Source organism: Panthera onca, chromosome C2, assembly GCF_046562875.1.
Source record: "Panthera onca isolate mPanOnc1 chromosome C2, mPanOnc1 haplotype 2, whole genome shotgun sequence".
NCBI lineage: Eukaryota > Metazoa > Chordata > Mammalia > Carnivora > Felidae > Panthera > Panthera onca.
Window position 1 is genome coordinate 75,099,660 of NC_138347.1, and position 15,403 is coordinate 75,115,062.

The following is a 15,403-nucleotide window of genomic DNA, read 5'->3' on the forward strand; positions in this document are numbered from 1 at the left end:
CTCTGGATGGGAGAGTTCAAATTAAAGCTGCTTTCTGTGTCCTATGTTTGATACAGTTGTAATTTTCTGAGTGCTTAGCATTTTCTTCTTGAACAAAGGTTATTGCAACCCTGTCGCTTTACCTTAAAAGACTGTAGAGATCATTAGACATTTCAAATCATCTGTGACTTTTATGTTCCATATTTTCACATAAATTATATTTTTTGATAAACTTGGAAGATATGAAAGCTATTGATGACATCCTGAAACCCAGAAGGTCAAGTCCAAGCTCTTCCCTGCCTTGGCTTGAATATGTGAAAAGGTTCACGACAAAGGATTTGTCACACATCTGCTGCCTGAAAACACACTGGGACTTTAGGACTAATTGAATTTCATTTTTAAGTAGTATGCTGCTAGAGCAGGGAGGGACCTTAGAGGTCACTGCATCTCATGGATATGGAAGCTGAGGTCCAGAGAGAAGAGACCTTGAGATCACAGTGCTTCAAGTTCTCACGAGTGCACATTTGAGGAGATGTTGTGCCAACATTTCTGTAAGATAAAGAAGAATCATAAAGTTTTTTTCACAGATGGACTAGGGGGCTGAGAAGACACATTGACATACTGTGGTTCCCACTGAAGCCAAAATTGAATCCATTTCTCTAGGACAGACCAGGAAGGCATGAAATGGAGACAAGAACATGTATCTTTCTTCTATGTAACTTTACCAAAAAATGTTTTTTTATTTTTTTATTAAAAAAGGTTTTTTTAATGTTTATTTATTTTTGGAGACAGAGAGAAACAGAGCATGAACAGGGGAGGAGCAGAGAGAGAGGGAGACACAGAGTCGGAAACAGTCTCCAGTCTCTGAGCTGTCAGCACAGAGCCCAACATGGGGCCCGAACTCACGAACTGTGAGATCATGACCGAGCCAAAGTCAGACACTCAACCGACTGAGCCACCCAGGCGTATGGTCTCCCCCCACCCCAATTTTTTTAATGCGTGGCAGGCCATGTTTCTTCATATAAGGAATCCGTAGATTTGTAAAATTCCTTTAGTGCTGGGACCTCTGCAATGCTAAGTACCTTTCTTCTGGCAAAAAGTGGCCCTACTACAGTGGGACATATCTCTGACTTTGTACTGCCCACTTTTCAAAGGCCAGTGGAAGGCTTTACAAGGTTTATTCCACAGATCAGACCCTAATTACTTCCTCAACGTCATTCACCACCCTGTATTAGCACTTCAGCCCACTGCCATCTGCTCCTTCCATGTCACTGGCAGCAGTCACCCATGTCCCAATTGCCAAACCCAATGGATTCTTTAGATTTCTCTTCTTGTTGACCTCTCTGCTGCCTTTGATGATTCTGACCATCTTTCTTTTTGGAAAACTCTCTTCTCCCTAACTGTCCAAGATAGCGCCCTGCCCATGCTGCTCCTGATTGTTGGTAGTGCTCAGAGCTATGTCCTAGTCCTATCCTCTTCTATCCTCACTCTTGGTCCCTCAGTAATCTTCTCTCTCCTGTGACTTTAATCATAGCCTGTAAGGTGGTGAACTTTGACTAAATGTCTCTGGTCTAGGCTTCTCCCTTGAACTCCAGACTCAAATAAATAAATGCAAGACGTCTCAACATAGCCATCCCACAAGACATCTCCAACTCATGGTGAACATAAAGCAACTCTTCCTTCCTCCTATAATCCCTCTGTTGATGACTAATGCCACCCTCTGCTCATTTCCCCAAGTTGGAAACCAAGAAGCCATTTTGAATTTCTCTGTTCCTATGACCTCCCAATATAAAACTCTCCCCAAGTTTTGTAACTTCTTACCTTCTTATTTCTCAGCTCCTGGACTTCCTTTTACTCTCACTGCCTGCTGCCATAAGTCAGACTTTGTTCTCTCCATCTGGATGTCCAGCTTCCAACCTCACCAGACTTCAATCCATTCCCTGTACTGCAGATAGAGTACTCTCTCTCGTACATGAATATATTACTCTCCTGAAAAAAACACTTAAATATCTCCCCACTCCCTTCTGCCACTAATGCCTACAAAAACCATGTAAACACTTAAATATGTGCACCTAGGGCTTCCCTGCTTTGGTTTCCTGCACAGGTCTCATGGCCCCTCACTCCCCATGCCCCACATTCTGGACCTCACAACTTGCTATTCCCTACACAGCTATTTCTAGCCTTCTTTAATGTCCTTGTTGGATGTTACAATACTTATAGTATTTATAATACATTATTCTTATTTATTGGGACTAAAAGTCTCCTAAAAAACAATCTCCTTGTATCCCTAATACCTAGGGTTGTCCCTGCCACCCCCTGCAGGCTTATAACAAACGTCCACCGCATGCCTAGTGAGTGCATACGTGATTTAAATGAGATGTTTGTTTTCTATAGGAGAAAGTATTCCAGTCACTAAAACTCCATTGCCCAAGATGGAGAGCTCCATGCCCTGGAAAACGCAGAGTGAAGCCGACTATAAAAGGCATGTCCTTTTCTGTGGGACAGAGGTTATCCAAGCTAAGGGAGCGTGCTCCGGGACCGTGAGGGCGGTGGTGCTGCAGACTGGTGAGTGAGCATCCCTTCTTTGGTATGTTACTTTAATGAAATATTTTTGCTCAGTGTGTCTAGTGCCTGAAATCTATTAGGTAAGCAATAGTCTTTCGATAACGAACCAAACCTATTAAAGTTCCATATTTCAAGTGTGAATTGCACTATGGCACATGCCTTTTAGTCAACAAAATACCTATGACAATAATTACTATTAACATGTTTTGTAGTTTAGAAACTATCTCTATATATCAAACCTGCACAGCAAAGATGCTTGTTCCCACTTCGTACATAAATAGGCTGAGGTCAGCACAATCTGAACAAACTTAAAAAAAAAAAAATCACATAGCTAGTCACTGAAAGACCTGGGTCTAGAACTTAGATCTTTTAGCCCCAAATCCCAAGTTTTTCTAGCCAGGGTTAGAAATTGAAAACTTAGGCGCCTGGGTGGCTCAGTCGGTTAAGCGTCCAACTTCAGCTCAGGTCATGATCTCACGGTTTGTGGGTTCAAGCCCTGCATTGAGCTCTGTGCTGACAGCTCGGAGCCTGGAGCCTGTTTCGGATTCTGTGTCTCCCTCTCTCTCTGCCCCTTCCCCACTCGTGCTCTGTCTCCCTCTGTCTCAAAAATAAATAAACATTAAAAAAATTTTTAAAAAGAAATTGAAAACTTGACACTGAAAAGTATTAGAAATTAAGTCCATCAGTATTTACTGGGTCCTATGGTTTAATTTCAAGTAACGTGTGTGTGTGTGTGTGTATGTGTGTGTGTGAGTCGTTTCCTTAAAATGAAGTTATATTGGGCAAGGCTGTGTTCTGATCCCAGTGTGGTGGTTTCCTATCTCTGGGTCACATTGATTTTGAAAGTAGAGAGAAGAAAGATCAGAAGGGAATAGGCTCTGAAAAAGTAAGATATTTCCATTCTAGCACTCAGGTGTCTTCCCAATTATCCTTTAATTGTGTTTGGGTTTAAGCACTGTTGAAATATCTCTAGAGAAAAACAAAGGCCATGTTGAGGCTTAGAAGCGTGCTAGTAGTAAGATTTGTCATCCTAAGAATGTGGATTGTGTGTTTGTTACTTCAGGATTCAACACTGCAAAAGGCGACCTCGTGAGATCCATTCTGTACCCGAAGCCAATGAATTTTAAGCTTTACAGGGATGCCATCAGGTTCCTCCTGTGCCTTGTAGGGACAGCAACCATTGGGATGATCTATACTTTGTGCGTCTATGTGCTCAACGGGGTAAGTTGCTTTTGTTCTTTTACTACATGCACACGTAACACTCATGGAGGTATAATTTATACTCTGCATGTTAACCTTAATCTCAGCTATGGTTTATAAACCTGGGAAACAAAGCCAAACACTGATACCTGCACATGTACTCACAGTTCACCAATATGAGAGATTGATCCCCAAGTAATATTATAACAATCAGAACTAGAGGGGCAAGTCGCTGTTTCCTGAGCTACCAACAGTGCCTCTCATCTTCTACACTTCTTACACCATTTTTTCATTTTCGATCTGAGAATATGTTTATCCCAGTAACATAGTATTTTGGCATTACTAAATAAGGAGCTGAAAATAAAACCTGGATACCCCATGTTGGTGAGGCCATGGCAAATTTGTACATTGTTCTCTGCTGGTAGCAGCAATGACTCATTACAAACTGTTTCATTGCACTTTGGAAAATCTATGAGAGCCATAAACCGTGCATACTTTGTGACCCACTCATATCATTTCTGGGAATCTGACCTAAGGAAGTAAACAAAAAGGAGGAAAAAAGTCATATGCACCACGCTGTTCAGGACTGATTTACCTGTAATAGCTGAAGAGTGACTTTATGTCCCAGGAGCCTCCAGAGGAGGTGGTGAAGAAAGCCCTTGATGTCATCACAATTGCGGTCCCTCCTGCTCTACCTGCTGCTCTGACCACAGGCATTATCTATGCCCAGAAGAGGCTGAAGAAGAGAGGCATCTTTTGCATCAGCCCCCAGAGGATCAATGTATGTGGACAATTAAACCTTGTCTGCTTTGACAAGGTATGTGTGTTTCACCCTCATTATCATTGCCATTTTTATCATCGTTGTCATCGGGTAGAGGCGCTTCACACTTTTCTGGGGCAGGAAACACAGGATGTGTTATCTGCCTTCCTTTTATCTCTGGTTGGATGCGTAATCTAGGAAAGGCACGTCTCTTGAGCTTCCAGATTCTAGGGTTTAGAAGAGGGAGAGTAGGTACTGAATAAGCAGGTCTTTGAAAGTCCTTCCAGCTCTAGTATTCTAAAACACAGTTAATTAAGGTAGCATTCTGTCCCTCCCCAGACAAAACCACATACAAGGAACAAAACTTAAACCCTTCACTATGGTCCCTGCTTGACCACTACCATGGTCAAGGATATTGCCTAGCGTATAGTCAGTGCCCAATAAATATTTATTGGTTTAATAATGAATAAATAAATAATTAATAATGATAATGATGAATAATAATGAATAATGCATAATTATGAATAAATAATAATTAATCATAATAAATAATGAATGAATTAAAAAGGGAAGGATTTATTTAACTGTATTTTACTTGGGCAGTTGCACTTGGCTATAGGAAAGCTCCAATCAAATCCTTACTGTATTTTCCCATCTGTAGTATATTGCTTAAAATTATTCTTGACTATATGCCAGTTATTCCCAACCAGCCTCTTATTCTACCTCCTCCTGCATATATTCTTTTGGTCTGGTGTCTGCCTATACTGAGTGAGGGTAGGGGCTGTGAGAGCGTAAGGCAGGGATGATGGGCTGTCTTGTGTCCAGGTCTTCATTTATAAAGGGGATTGATGACTGCAGAGAGAGGTCAATGCCTTTGAAAGAAGTTTAACATTACAGTTCTCCTGGTAAGGAGAGGCACAGTCCTGTGGGCCATGGGAGGAATGGCAAGTTTGGATAAGGGATCTGAGGAAATGCCTAGACCAAGGCCTTTACTGGGGTCTCTACGGGGAAGGCAGGTCAGGGCAGGGTAAACAGCTTATGACTGGCTAGTTTGAACGATTTGGGTGAGCTTTGGGCTGCAGGGTGGTCTCTGGCCCTTGGCCCCAGGATGATGAAGGCAGCAGACTATTGCCTCCCGAGGAGTAGGGGGCCAGGTAGATGATTAGTTTGCATGTCAAAGGCACGCGGAGTCCCTTACTATCTCTAAGAATTGGCTAGCCCAGGAGATGGAGTCTTTCCTTAGAAAGGTTTTTTAAGATGTCAAATCATCATAATATATAGAAAATTAATACAACACAAGGGTATAATAGGCAGGTGAATATGGGCAAATGAGTGGATTTAGGAAAGCAATAGAGCCGGTGGTTTTGACCAGAGCAAGACGTCAGTAATGGGAGAGGTTTGTACACCTTTGCTATCTGGGTAAGACATTTGTACATACCTTTCAGGCAGTGCGGTACCTTTGAGAGTGGTTTTTGGTTCTGTTTTTGCTTTTTTAATTGTCGTTCTCCTTTTTCTTACTTTTGTTGTGGCAAAATGAACATTCCATAAAATTTACCGTTTTAACCATCTTTAAGTGGCTTTAAGTGCACTTACATTGTTGCGCAATCATCACCGCCATCCATCTTGAGAATTGTTCTATCTTCCCAAATGGAAACCCTGTGTCCATTAAACAGGACATTGAGGTTCTTGATGACAGAAAAGTAATAGGATCAGAGCTATATTACATGGTTACTGGACTATCAGAGAGACCTACCACGATCAGAAGGCTAACATGGCTCTTGCCAGCATTTCTGAATTATTTTGTGATCCAATTAGCATAACAAAGAAGAATGTTCTATTTGTGGGGTCATCTCATCCCTGCACTTGGCAAAAGAAGCAGGGGTGGGACAAATCATTATGACATGAATTTGCATAAAATAAGTAATAATTAGGGGTAATTATCATAATTTGCTCTTACTCTGTGTCAGACATTAAATCAAGCACTTTATTTGTATCATCTAATTTGACGTTCACAATAACCTCATCCGATTATAAGCACATTGTACAGGTAAGGGCTCCAAGTTTCAGAGGGATTAAATAACTCTCCCAGGTCATACAGCTAGTGTTTTAAACGAGTCCAAGCTCTTCATCATTATCCTGTACGGAGAGAAATACCAAAAAGCACCCTCTTTTACCTAACAGGTGTCAAAGAGCAAACCACCTGTTTAGAGCAGGGAAAAAGTCTACTCCCATTACTTATTTCTGATGACATACTTTTATCTTCTGCTGTAAAACCTGGGACTCACCCACTTTATAGCTCTTACAGGCTTACCAAGACTTTCCCATTAGATCCTCACAACCAGCCTCTGAAGTCTGTAAGACAGATACCGTTTTCTTCCTTTATTGCCAGCTTGGTACAACTGGTAGGAGCCGTCCAAGCTTCTGCCGAGGACCCCAGGATTCCCACCTGACTGTGTCCTTCCTTGAGGTGCTGATTTCAGTAACGTGTTTGTGACATATATTTCCCTGTTAAAACATACCTTATGGGCTGTCGCTTCAGAGTAAACCGAGCCCTCGTTTCTGTTTAGACAGGCACCTTAACAAGGGATGGTTTGGATCTCTGGGGAGCCGTACCCTGCGATAGGAGTGGGTGAGTACCTGGGACTGAATGCACTGGAGTTTCTCTTTTCCCAGAGAAAATACTCTGCATTTTCTCCTGAAAATTAATAATGAAGACATTTTGGCTTCAGAGCAGTGGTTGCCAGAGTGCCTTCATGTAATGTCTCTTTGGAGCACTTCCAAGTCTTACTGAAACATGCATAGCTCCCTACACCCTATCCCCTGCCCCATTCCACTCGCAAACCTAGGAGACAGAGGGGTTTCGCGTCTTTGCTAAGATGTGATTTGTAAAACCATTTTTAAATTTTTTTAATGTTTATTTATTTTTGAGCAAGCGAGAGGGAGAGAGAGAGAGAGAGAGAGAGAGCAGGGGAGGGGCAGAGAGAGAGGGAGACACAGAATCCAAAGAAGGCTCCAGGCTCTGAGCTGTCAGCACAGAGCCCAGATCATGACCTGAGCCAAAGTCAGATGCTTAACCAACTAAGCCACCCAGGCACCCTGCAAAAAAATCTTAAAACTGTAATTTGCTGTCAGCATATTAGTGAGGGGCCTGAAGTTGACCCAGTGTACCTGATTTGGAGAATACCAGGACACGGTCCCTCAGGGAGGTAACATTCCTTCTACAAACTGAAGCCTTTCAGTTTGCCTGGAAGGAGAACACTGCACTGACTTGTGCACAGTGAGTTTCAGGAAGAGCAGCAGCCGTGAACCCGTAGCTAATGCACTCATTTTCTTTGGTATTGCAGTTCTGGAAACTCCACCTTTTGGGTGCAGGGCAACTCCTCCTTTCTGGCCAGAAAAGACTCGTTTTTTTGGCAATTTTCAGCTCGGGGTGGTATGATTTGCATGGCTCTCTTGTGTGGCCCTCTTGTGGGCATGTCTGACATTGCACCCCCCCCCCCCCCGCTTTTTCTGGTCACTACCTCCACTTGCGAACAGAACACGAACCATCTGACTTTTACATTTTTTTTTAAATGAAAGTATTTCCCCCGTATCCTCACATCCTCCATCACAAAAGCATCTAATACATAAAAGGTACATTGTGGTTCTTCTTATATGCAGGTGACCTATAATTTATCCACAAAATATTTTAATTACATGTGTGTAATACATTCTCATATGAAAATATTATTTATAAGCAAGTCTATTTCCTGGGTTAACAAATAGATTTCAGTGCTTCTAGCCACTTTGGTCCACAGGAGAAACTCTTATAAATATTAAACGTTCTCAAGTTCTTTTCATTTTGTCTCAAACATAGATTTAGATATAGACCTGGTCTTCCTGTTCATTTGTATGTTTCCGCTTCAGCTTCCACAAAAAATGTATGTATTTGTTCAAATACGTAAGCATCCTGAGAGTAGTTGGTCTTTTATTTATATTTGTGTTCCTAGTGCTGTAGCACTATACCAGGCACATGGGCACACATAACAGGTGCCCAGCAAATGTTTAATTAAAATGAACTTACTATGTTCCACCTTTTTTTTTTTTAATGTTCCATCTTTTGAATGCTTTTCCACTTATTGAATTCAGGCATCCTCTTATTCACAAAACTTTCTTTTCTAAAAGTAACCTGTCAGGGGCGCCTGGGTGGCTAAGTCGGTTAAGCGGCCGACTTCAGCTCAGGTCGTGATCTCGCGGTCCGTGAGTTCGAGCCCCACGTCGGGCTCTGTGCTGACAGCTCGGAGCCTGGAGCCTGCTTCTGTTTCTGTGTCTCCCTCTCTCTCTCTGCCCCTCCCCTGTCCGCGCTCTGTCTCTCTCTGCCTTTCAAAAATGAATAAATGTTAAAAAGTAAATAAATAAATAAAGAAATAAATGTAACCTGTCAAATTGAAATTAAAACATTGATACAATGTTTAAGTTATTGATTGATTAATTAAGCCTGCTACTCTTGCTTCCTAAAAGGAAAATTTAAAATTTGAAAAGAAAGATTGCCAAATTTAATTAATAACATCAGAGAAAACCTACTCAATACTAGGTAGAAGTCAGCATTTGACTTACAGGCTATTAAATATCTTCTTGTAAAAGGTAAGCTCATCTTTAATAATTCTTTTCCAAAAATTCCTGCCCAATGTGCCAGATACTTCAAGAACCATTAGAAGGCCACCTGGGCTACTTGAGCAGGATCAATCATAAACATTCAAATAAAAATACAAGGACAAGGATGAGAGAGAGTTCTATTTATTTGTTATAAAAACAAGAGTTTGGCCCAGTCCCCAGGAACTCAGAATTATATATTCAGAATTACGTAGCAATGGCAATATGTGTGCCAACTTAAAAATAAGATTTTTTTCCCTTAATCTGTGTTTGCTTTTCAGTGTGAGCTTAAGCATCTGTGTTAATCACGCTGCTGGTGATTGCTTAATGTGTACTAAAATACTGGGGGACATGTTGGAAACCACTAAGACAACTTGAACTACTGATACATAATAATAAATATAATCAACAGGGTCAGTAATCAGCCAAGAGGTTTTTGAACTTGTAGGGAAACTTGAATGAGGAAGCCAGGAAGAAATACGCCTGGATTATGAGTTAGCTCTGTGATGGGGAGGCTTTCGGGAATAAAAGGCTAGAGCAAACTAAGGCCATATTTAAAGAAATTCAGTGTCCATATCATGGGAAATAATAATCTGATCTTGGAGAGCATGTTTTAAGACAAAATGTGACACATAAAAACTTTTCCAGTAATGAGTAATTAGGGTGGTAGAGAGGTCTGGAAACTGCACATTGGAGGCACAGCTAGAGGTCCTATGTAGCCCCAGAGGAAGAAGAGATAATAGGGCCACAGCTGAGCTGGTCCACAAATCTGAAACAAGAGCATGTAGACTCTGGCCCCTTGGAAGCACCTGCCCCTCTGAGGTCCCCCACGTAGGATGGGCTGCTTTGTGGACCACCTACGGTGCTCCACGTGTAAGACATGACAGCAAGGCTTCAAAGGACATGCATCTAGTAAACCTGAGGCCACACTTGATGACTTCATCTCTGACTTAGTGAAAGAACCCTGCATGTGACAATTGGAGTTGTACCTCAGTAGGTTTTAGACGAGGCTAGTTTCTATAAAAAAATGATGGTGATGATGGACGCTAGATGTCAGGACGGAAGAGGGGGACAAAATGTCCTTTTCAAAAATGCTTTTTTTTTTTAAAGTTCTTTATCATTAAAGTCTTTTGGTTTTCCAGTAATTAACTCATTCATTTATTCATTCATACATTTGTTGAGTATCTGCTGTGGGCCAAACGTCAGATATGTTGGAGAGAAAGATGGAAAAATGTATGCCTGCCCCGAAGGGTTGAGTGAAGATGCACATATACACACACAGCCATACAATGAGCTAGCCTGTGCTTCTCACCACATTGGAAATGAAGCGGTCTGGTAGTTGGGGTGGTAGTGGATGTGTTTCAAACTAAGGGTGATACTTCTAGTTTTTTCTATACCTCTGGGATTAAATCAGTGCCAGAGAAAGAGCAAGGAAAAGAAAGAGTTTGAGACAAACCTCAAAGACCTTTCTCACGCTTGCTGAATTTATAGAAGAATAACGGCTAAATAAAGCATGATTAATTTGGGGGCATTAGAAGATGCATGCCAGTGTAACCATGCATGCTGCAGTAATTTTTCAACAGATATTTACTTCCACAAGCTCCATTTTAGCATGGATGGATAGACTGAAGGCCCTTCCCTTTTCTCCTTCAGGTTCCAAGAAGTCCACAGCTTTGTGTCCGGCAGGTCTTTGCCATGGGGCCCGCTGTGTGCGGCCATGGCCAGCTGCCACTCTCTGATTCTTCTTGATGGGACCATCCAGGGAGATCCTCTGGATCTCAAGATGTTTGAAGCCACCACCTGGGTAAGATCCTGCTCTGCACATGACCTAAGAAGCTTCTTCAATGCCAGAGCAACACAGATTTTATCATATTCAATACTTTCAATATAGAGGTACATGCAGTAGTGATGGACAAACTAATCTAAGTCTGTTTTCCTCATCTGTACAATTTAACTAATAATAGTATCTCCATTGTGGAGTTATTATGAGGATAAATGGAATGATGCATTTAAAAAAAAATCCCTGATAGTATGCCTGGGACATTGTAGGTTAACCATATTCATACAATTATTCTATATCTTCCAACTCTTGAGACAACATAATTGCTGTATAATTATTTTCCAACTTTTGAGCAATGTCTGGTTGTAAAGTTTTCTAGAACATGGGGATTAGGAAACAGCACTGTCTCCACTGCTTAGGATAATTCATTGTTACCCAAAGTTTTATTCCTATTAAATGAATATTGACTTTGTTTCTAAGACTGGAAGAAATAAAAAGGGAAACCGTGAAAGAGCTTTTGTTGAGATTTTGAAGTAGATTTAAGAGCAAAACGTATAGTTCAGGACCAGGTCTCTGGTTTCCCGGTTCCAGTTTTGGCTCTGCTCTGACTGCTTGACCCTGTGAAGGCATCCCTCTTGTTCAAGTGTTGGCTCCCATGACCTTAAAACAAAAGGGCTTGATTTAGATCAGCAGTGTTCATATAAAACAAACAAACAAAATGAAATAACAGAGCTGGAATCTTTTCTCCAAAGGAAACCTATTCAGAAACATTCTATTAAAAAACCAACAGTTGGAGTTGCTGTGGTTGACATAGAAGATAGACCCTGTGTAATACAGGAAACGCTCGCCACAAGCCCACTCCTACTCCCGGAAGCCCTGTGCAGTTCTAGGCCTCAGTGATTCCCGCGTGCTACCCTGCTAAAGGAGACAGTCTCTAGGGTCCCCTCCAGCGCTAGTGGGATATGGCTCTGTAGCAGTCTGATATCACTCTGCCAGTCCCCCCATTTCTTCTGGGTCACTGTTTTTCTGTATCTTTAAGTAGGAATTACAATTTCCTTTCTGAGATTGTTTCAGCTGCTGGATGATATGATTACAAAGCATTTTGACATCTTTGGGTAAAAGGTTCCTTTGACTATAATTTAGAGTTATTATTACACCAATTACTGAGCGTTTACTGAACACTAGCCACGTACATCACAGTCCCTGCCCTGCCTGGCCCTGAGGACTATCGATTCAAATTAGACAGAGAAGGAAGGGTGGGAACAGTGTCGAACTCTGGGAAAACAAAGACAGTATGGTGCTTGCCTCACACAAGCCTGCCTCTTCATGCTCACTATTTTCAAGTTAAGCTTTTCAGAAGCGGAGAATGAACCTTTATGCAGCACATTCCAACAGAGAAAGCAGGATAAATTGCATGAATAATTCAGAGGTGTCTGCCTTGCAAGTTCTGTGGCATTTCCAATGCACTCCCCCCCCCCCGCGCCCCATGGCAAAATAAGTCTGGTTCACCTCCATCTGACTGAGGGAGGTGACACTGAGAATACATCAAGGTGGCCTGAGGATTTTCTCAAAGAGGGGGTTTGAGCGTGGTATCAGTGGACGAATAAGAACTAAATCTCTACAAAGAAATATCCCATTTGTGAAACAGGAGATGGCTGTTTCTGGGGACGATTTCCACATCAAGGGAGTGCCAGCACATGCCATGGTAGTTAAGCCCTGCAAAACAGCCAGCCAGGTAAGCCTTGTCTGCTATCCACCCCCAAATGCCCAGACTCAAAGGGAAATTTTTGAAGGGAAAATTTTGAAGACAGACGTGTCTTCTTTGAATTCCATAGGTGAAAATTGCTAAGACCTTGCTTCCCGTATTTGCTAAAATAAGAATTGAGGGAGTAGTGAACTCTTGACTAGCTAGAAGCTATGTTGGTATGTCCCTCTCCATTCCCCCTCCCTCAACCAGGTCCCAGTGGAAGGAATTGCAATCCTGCATCTGTTCCCATTCTCATCAGCACTGCAGAGGATGACAGTCATTGTCCAAGAGATGGGGGGTGACCGGCTGGCATTCATGAAAGGTGCACCAGAAAGGGTGGCCAGCTTTTGCCAACCTGAGACAGGTAAGCGAACAGACTTGTGATTCAACAGACGGATCTGTTTTTTCCAGCCCAAATGTGTCCCATCAGCACATGATCTATAAATTTAATTGCCTACTGGCCATTGCTAATTCGGTAACCCAACTGGCATCCCAAACTCAATACTTCTCTTTCTCACTTCCTGTATTTTCCATCTTGGTGAATGGTATTACGAATTTCTGCCGCTACTCCCAATTTAGGACTCGGCCCTGATTCCTCCCTCTCTTTCAGAGCCTCTATTTTATCAATTGCTGATCCATGGCCCTCTCATTCCATCCACCCAGACCCTCATCACCTTTCCCCTGGATCACTTCAATGTTTGGTAAATCCTGGTCCCAGGTTCCCCTACTCCGATTCACCCTTCATACTGTGGCCAGATTGGTTTTTCCACCACATAGTATAACCCTGTTGTCACTTTCTTGCTGCTATTCTTTCGGTCACTTCCCATAGGTTCCAGGATAGTCTCAGACTCCTTTAGGATCACACATAAGTCCTTCATGATCTGGATCCTACCACACTTTCCAGATATGCCTTGCCACTCCTATCCTCTCTCCTCATGCTTCCCCCGAGCTGAACTCACTACTCAAGTCTTGCTGTCTTGTGTCTCTATGTCTGAGCATATGATGCTCCCTTGGCCAAAATGCCTTTCCTCTTCCTTCGTCTACCCACTTCCCGCCAGGATGATACAAGCACCTCGAAATGTTTCCATAGCACACTGCAATTGCTTAGATCTCATTACACTGGCAATGATCTCATTCCACTGGTTGTTACTAACCCGACAGAGATCTTTAAAGCAGGGTCTGCCGTTCAGTCTCTGTAGAGCCAATATCTGACACATACATGGTAAGCAGACTCTCAATGAATGCTTGTTGGTCAAACTGGAGAAAAAAGAATTACACACGATTCCCATCTTTTTTTCTTTTTTCTTTTTTTGTCCTGCTTTTTTCTCATTTCAGCTTCACTGGATCCCAACCCTGACAGTATAATTATATCTAGGGTTCTCACTGACTTATTTGTGTATCTTTTACGAGGTGTGTTTTCTTGGGACAGAGTTGGATCTGTTTATAAAGAATTTTTCCACCGGTACCAGCGGAATAAATGTTGCATACTAATCTTGCCTTATTTTCTGAACAGTACCAACTAGTTTTGTTAGTGAACTTCAGATTTACACGACACAGGGCTTCCGGGTCATAGCACTGGCCTACAAGAAGCTAGAAATGGATCATCACACCACTGCCTTCACCAGGTAAGTAGGGAGGATTTGATAAAGCAGAATGGTTTGCTGGGCAGTGGACTGGGCAGTGGACTGAACAATACAGCTTGCTGGATTGGCGTGCATAAAATGTCTCTGAACTTGGTAAACAGGGATAGAGTCATCCTTGTCCTGCCTCAGCCACAAAGCTGATGTGAACCCTGGGAGAATTTCTGAGAAAAAACTGTATAAACTATAAAATATGACATCATTGTACAGCTTTGTAAAAACAGACATAGGAAAATAACCAACGTTTCAGAGAGTTTGAAATTGTGGTGACGACCCCGTTTTGAAACAAATACAAGTAGCTCATTTTTTGTTAGAGTTAGTGAATTAGTTGCTAGAAAACATGACATCTGTCTGAAAAACAATTGATAAATTTGCAACTTAATGAAACAAATGAACAGAGTTTAGACTTACACAGAATCAGAAGAGCCATTCAGGAGGTAGTTTTGAGATGTAAAAGAGGTGCCTAAAAACTAAAATGGACTCCAGTATTTATGCGCTCAAATTTGTTGTTGTATTTTCCACCATTTATAGGCTACCTTGTTTATTTCACCTTCACTGCCATGTCCAGTACTCTGTCAGCTTCTGGGGGTAACACTGCTGTGGAGATAATCAGGACTTATTTTGTTATTTTGGATCTTGAATTTGGGAGGTCTAACATACTTGTGCTCAATCCTATCAGATTCAACACTCCTATTGTCATTATATTTTGTACCACTTCCTTTAAAATAAAATTTGTATGTAATTTGATCAGCACGTATTTTCTATAAGAACTGGGGCGTCTGAGTGGCTCGGTTGGGTGTCCAACTTCGGCTCAGGTCATGATCTCACGGTTCGTGGGTTCAAGCCCCGCGTCGGGCTCTGTGCTGACAGCTCGGAGCCTGGGGCCTGCTTCGGATTCTGTGTCTCCCTCTCTTTCTGGCCCTCCCCGACTCATACTCTGTCTCTCTCTGTCTCTCAAAAATAAATAAAAATGTAAAAAAAAAAATAAATAAAAATTAAAAAAAATAGAAGTAAAGACCATGCCCTGTTATATAGTAAACATAGAAGCAAACATGCAATTCATGACAAAAAGTAATATTTCAGTGAATGCTCAGCTGACT

General features: G+C 41.9%; 1 protein-coding gene across 1 annotated transcript in view; it reads left to right on the top strand.

Moving 5' to 3' along the window:
* Positions 1-15,403, top strand: part of LOC132674462 (putative cation-transporting ATPase 13A4) — a 71,466-nt gene that overhangs the window by 18,096 nt on the left and 37,967 nt on the right. The window contains exons 7-14 of the mRNA XM_078453123.2: positions 2,374-2,544; positions 3,608-3,765; positions 4,373-4,561; positions 7,072-7,133; positions 10,790-10,940; positions 12,565-12,651; positions 12,874-13,027; positions 14,177-14,288. Of these exons, the coding sequence (XP_078309249.1) occupies positions 2,374-2,544; positions 3,608-3,765; positions 4,373-4,561; positions 7,072-7,133; positions 10,790-10,940; positions 12,565-12,651; positions 12,874-13,027; positions 14,177-14,288 (1,084 nt within the window). The remainder of the gene's footprint in view (positions 1-2,373; positions 2,545-3,607; positions 3,766-4,372; positions 4,562-7,071; positions 7,134-10,789; positions 10,941-12,564; positions 12,652-12,873; positions 13,028-14,176; positions 14,289-15,403) is intronic.